The 4,530-nt window shown below is 49.9% G+C and overlaps 1 protein-coding gene across 1 annotated transcript; it reads left to right on the top strand.

Annotated features, from left to right (window-relative positions):
• Positions 1-2,554: 2,554 nt before the first annotated feature.
• Positions 2,555-4,181, top strand: LOC119171710 (piggyBac transposable element-derived protein 4). Its single transcript, XM_037422527.2, has one exon. The coding sequence runs from the start codon at positions 2,695-2,697 to the stop codon at positions 3,937-3,939; it is 1,245 nt and encodes a 414-aa protein (XP_037278424.2). The 5' UTR covers positions 2,555-2,694; the 3' UTR covers positions 3,940-4,181.
• The last annotated feature ends 349 nt before the right edge of the window (positions 4,182-4,530 follow it).

Below are 4,530 nucleotides of genomic sequence, written 5' to 3'. Positions count from 1 at the left end.
AAGATGAGGATGCACGCATATGACAAGTACGTGCACGTTAACATAAAAACAAGCCTTAAAATATAACACACAAATAACTTTACCTTCACATCTTGCACAGTCGTTCTGAAGCTGCTCTGACGAAAGAGATGGATGACGGGCATCGCAGACGCCAGCGCACAGTCTTCAGCACGGTGTGTGCCCACGGCTGCACAATATAGTATGTAAAATAGTAAGTCACACGTGACAGAGGATGAATACAAATGCATATGAGAAATACGTGCAAGGTGAAATGAAAACATATGTGAGATATGACATGCTAATAATTTCACCGTGAAGTCACACATCGTCAGACTCATTTCGATCCCCGTAGCACAACAGTTTAGGAGCGGCGGCCGCAGTCACAACTCCGCGAACCACCGTGCCGCTAACAAGTCGGCGAGTCCTAAGCGAGCGACGTCGCTTCGCTCGAGCAAGCGAACACGAGACGAAACACGGCACTGCACGCGGAGTGTCTGCCGCCAGCGAACTTCGAACAGGAAAGCGAGCGTACGCTTGGCCACCGCCATGAACAGCGCCGAGCTGGTTTGGAGCTAGCGCCGAAGGAATCGACGGTCATGCGGCCCTTTTCCGCAAACTCTAGCGAGTGCAGCGCGCAAACGCGAGTCTGTCGCCACGGCCAACGGACTGCGCCGAGCTGCTTGCGACCGACTGACGGGGAAGCCAACTGTAATGGTGACCAATTTTGAGTGAGTTCCGACGCTAGCAAAAGCCCCGCTACCCGTGCTGGTGCACTTACAGCGCGCTACACTACAATTAAACTCTTTACGAGAACCCGCAACGTGTTTTCGACGACTCCCAACACAGCGACGATGTCTCAGTCCAATATCGTCAGCACAGAGCTCATCGCGGCGCCGAAGACAGGCGAGCCCTCGATGAGCGAGCGTACCGGAGGCCGATGGCAATGGCGGCCGATTTCCAGGCAGTCGCAAGGCACAGGCGAACTGCAGACGCCGAAGCTGACCTTTGCGATGCATTTCGTGCGTGCGATATACAACACGACCGATCCCGTTGCCGGCAAGTGCGATCCGTATCGCACACGCGACAAGTAGGGTAGAATAAAGAATGATAACCTACTTGCCTTAGAATCCAGCGCCGTTTTCTGCCCGAGTCGGACTGAAGTATACATCCGATAGGCCTGTTGTTCTCGGCCGCCATATTGGCCTTCCGAACTGTTGCTGTCGTATGTTGGTCGTGACTATCTTGAAGCCAGAGATATACAGCGGGGCATGGTGGCCTGCCGAGGCTTGCTCCAGACTTCATGGGTGCACCGAAACGCTAAAGCAGCAGCCCACGCTCATCCAGGTGTCCACACAAGCACCACGTCGTAATTCCTAGATCGTCGAATCCAGGCAGCCGTGGTCGAGCACCCCGAGCGCGACGCAGCGCAACCGCCGCCGGCAGAATACGGAGAAAGACTGAGCCAGCAGAGGAGGAGAAGGACATGTGTTCTGCGGAGAAGGAGGGTTGGTCACCTTGGCAACGCTTTTCGCGCTGCCTCCAATGCCCAGGCGGTTCATCTCTAGTGGAGAGTAAGTGGTTTCGCGCCGCACGCTTCTCTCTGTGGTTGCTCCTCCACGGTCTATCCGTTCATCGCGCGCGCCTATTGGGCTCCGTTACTCCTTTTTCTGGTAATTTTGTCTTAGAATGTACGCAGTAAATTCTTGTTTCCTGGCTAATCCCATAAGCGTTCCTCGTCACTTAAAACGTTCAGAAATTGCTCCGTGCAAATCAACACGACTAAAGCTCACCCTTAAGATCACCCTTAAGCCACTCAGTGAGATTGCACCTGAGACTGTATGCAACCTCGACAAATGACTCACTGCCACGTTTGCTACAATTTCGAAAATGTCGTCGAAAAGCTTCAGCAGACAGCTGATAGCTCTTTAGGTTCACACTTTTTAACCCCTTAAGGGCTTATGACGACCTGCGCTCGTCAAGAGCAGTTGCCACTATTTTGCTTATGACGAGTTGTGGTCGTCATGAGTTTTCCGCAATGCTCCTACAGGCTTTTGACGAGCCCGGGTCGTCAAACGGGGATTTACGGAACCTGTGCTGCCATCTATGTTTAAGCACCGCAAGTTCCGTCATTGGCGGTGGTTATAGTTTGCACACTAGATGGCGGAATGTGTGCGCTTGTTTCCCGCGCGTTTTACAAACATGGCCTCATCCGTGCGGCGTTCTGATGCGGAGAATCTTCCTTCTTCAGACGATGAAAGCGAGAGTGATAAGGATGCCACCGTAGTGTTTTATTCTTCAAGTGAAGAAGACAGTGATGACGTTTTTACGGACAGTGACTCTGAAGGAGAAGACAGTAGCGATGATACAATGGCTAGCTCCCGTGAATGGTTTCGCATAGACCTCGACAACATCCCAGCCAGACCTCCACGGTTTGATTTCAGGGGTTTCACGGGACTGAAGATCACAGTAAGCTCTCCCACTCATCCACTTGAGCTCTTTGAAGCTTACTTTGATGATGAGCTGCTTGATGTTATCGTCGTGGAGACAAACCGGTACGCTTCTCAGCTTCTGAATTCTAGCAAGCTGGGACAACATTCTCGCTTCCGAAAATGGTATGCACTTACGCGAGAAGAACTTCGCGTTTCTCTGAGCCTCCTGTTGCTGCAAGGCATTGTGCAAAAACCAAATGAAAGGATGTACTGGTCTAGGAATCGGCTGGTTGAGACTCCGGTCTTTGGCGAGATAATGTCCAGAAACCGCTTCGAACTAATAATGAGAATGTTGCACTTTGTCGACAACACGACAATCGAAAATTGTGAAGGACACCCTCAACCTCATCTGAGGAAAATCTGGCCGGTTTATCAGGCACTTCTTGAAAAATACCGGACATTGTATGTGCCGGAGCGGGACGTCAGTGTCGACGAGAGCTTGCTGCTCTTCAAAGGCCGGCTCAGCTGGAAGCAGTATATGCCCCTGAAGAGAGCGAGGTTTGGCATAAAGTCATTTTTGCTGTGCGAATCTTCAAGTGGGTATATATGGAACTCTGTAATTTATACAGGGAAAGAAACGAACATTGAGATCTCGTCAGAAGAAGCAGCAACCTTCGGAATGGCGACGAAAGTTGTTTTGAAGCTTCTGGAGCCCCTGCTAGACAAAGGCTACTGCGTCACAACTGACAACTTCTACACCTCACCAGAACTGGTTGACTTTCTTTTGAAGAGATCAACTGACATCTATGGCACGACGCGAGCCACTCGCAAAGACCTTCCGCCTGGTTTCGCCAAGGCAAAGCTCAAGAAAGGCGAGATGGTTGCCTTTCAAAGGGGCAAGTGCTTGGCTGTTCAGTGGATGGACAAAAAACTGGTGACGGTTCTATCTACAGTACATAGTGCTGAAATGGCGCGATTCATTGACAAAATGGGCAAAGAAACCCTGAAGCCAGAAGTTATACTTGATTATAACCATACAATGGGAGGAGTTGACAGAGCAGATCAGATGCTGGCGAGCTACTCAGTGCCACGGAAACGAAAAAAGATCTCCTACAAGAAGATCTTCCAACACCTCTTGGATGAGGCGACCTACAATTCATTCGTTCTGTACCAGAAAGGAGGAGGCCGAGCATCTCATCTGGAGTATAGGCTAAGGCTTATTGATGAGATCATCACGAAGTACTCTCCCAACACCGGCACCAAGAAGAAAGGACGGCCAGGGCGCCCCCTGAACGCAAAACGGTTTGGTGAGCGCCACTTTCCATCGCACATACCACCAACAGAGAAGAAGCAAGAACCGACACGCCGCTGCGTAGTCTGCTACATGAAGCGAGATGTAAATGGCAAGAACATCCGCAAGGAAACCAGGACCTGGTGCAGGTGGTGCGAGAAGGCTCTCTGCGCAGTGCCGTGCTTTGAACGCTACCACACGGATGGTAGCCTCAACTAGCTTCAAGTGAACTATCAAGAAATTGTTTGTTTTCTGCAAGGCAATTCAAACCCGACCCGTGCTTTCTGGAGTTGCAGAAATTAATTTGTGAATACACCAGAAATGCCCCAAATATAGGGTATTATATGGGGTAAAGAATGACCAATTAAACATGATTATCGACTATAAACAATTTTCGCAAATATTTTTGTGTTTTGAACACGTTTCTGAAGCATATCACATCATTAAAAAATTTGGCCATATTGGTGCATAATATATTTGTTTAATGAGCCCTTAAGGGGTTAAAATATCGTAGTTGTTTACCTCATCTTGCTGCAAACGAGCGGGTACGTCCACTGCCTTGCATGGAAGCCCGGTCAGGATCATTTGTGCCCATAACTCACGCACAAACTCGCCTTCGCAACTTCTCTCAATTTCACCAAAAATAACCCGATATCCTCCCCCATCTTAAAAGGATTTAGGAGGTCATTTATTATATTCGGTGTCTTGCTTACTGGAGCATTGAGTGCTGCGCCTCCAGAGGCAGTTGCCCGAGCCATTTCTGTCTGGGCGCTTCGTGCTTGCGCTCTATGCCGTTGGAGCTCACGCTCC

This window comes from Rhipicephalus microplus, chromosome 3, assembly GCF_043290135.1.
Source record: "Rhipicephalus microplus isolate Deutch F79 chromosome 3, USDA_Rmic, whole genome shotgun sequence".
Classification (NCBI taxonomy): domain Eukaryota; kingdom Metazoa; phylum Arthropoda; class Arachnida; order Ixodida; family Ixodidae; genus Rhipicephalus; species Rhipicephalus microplus.
The sequence above is the reverse complement of the archived record's forward strand: the minus strand, read 5'-3'. Positions and strand labels throughout refer to the sequence as shown.

Coding starts and splice junctions, on each gene's coding strand:
- LOC119171710 (XM_037422527.2), top strand. CDS start 2,695: ATGTACTGGTCTAGGAATCGGCTGGTTGAGACTCCGGTCTTTGGCGAG.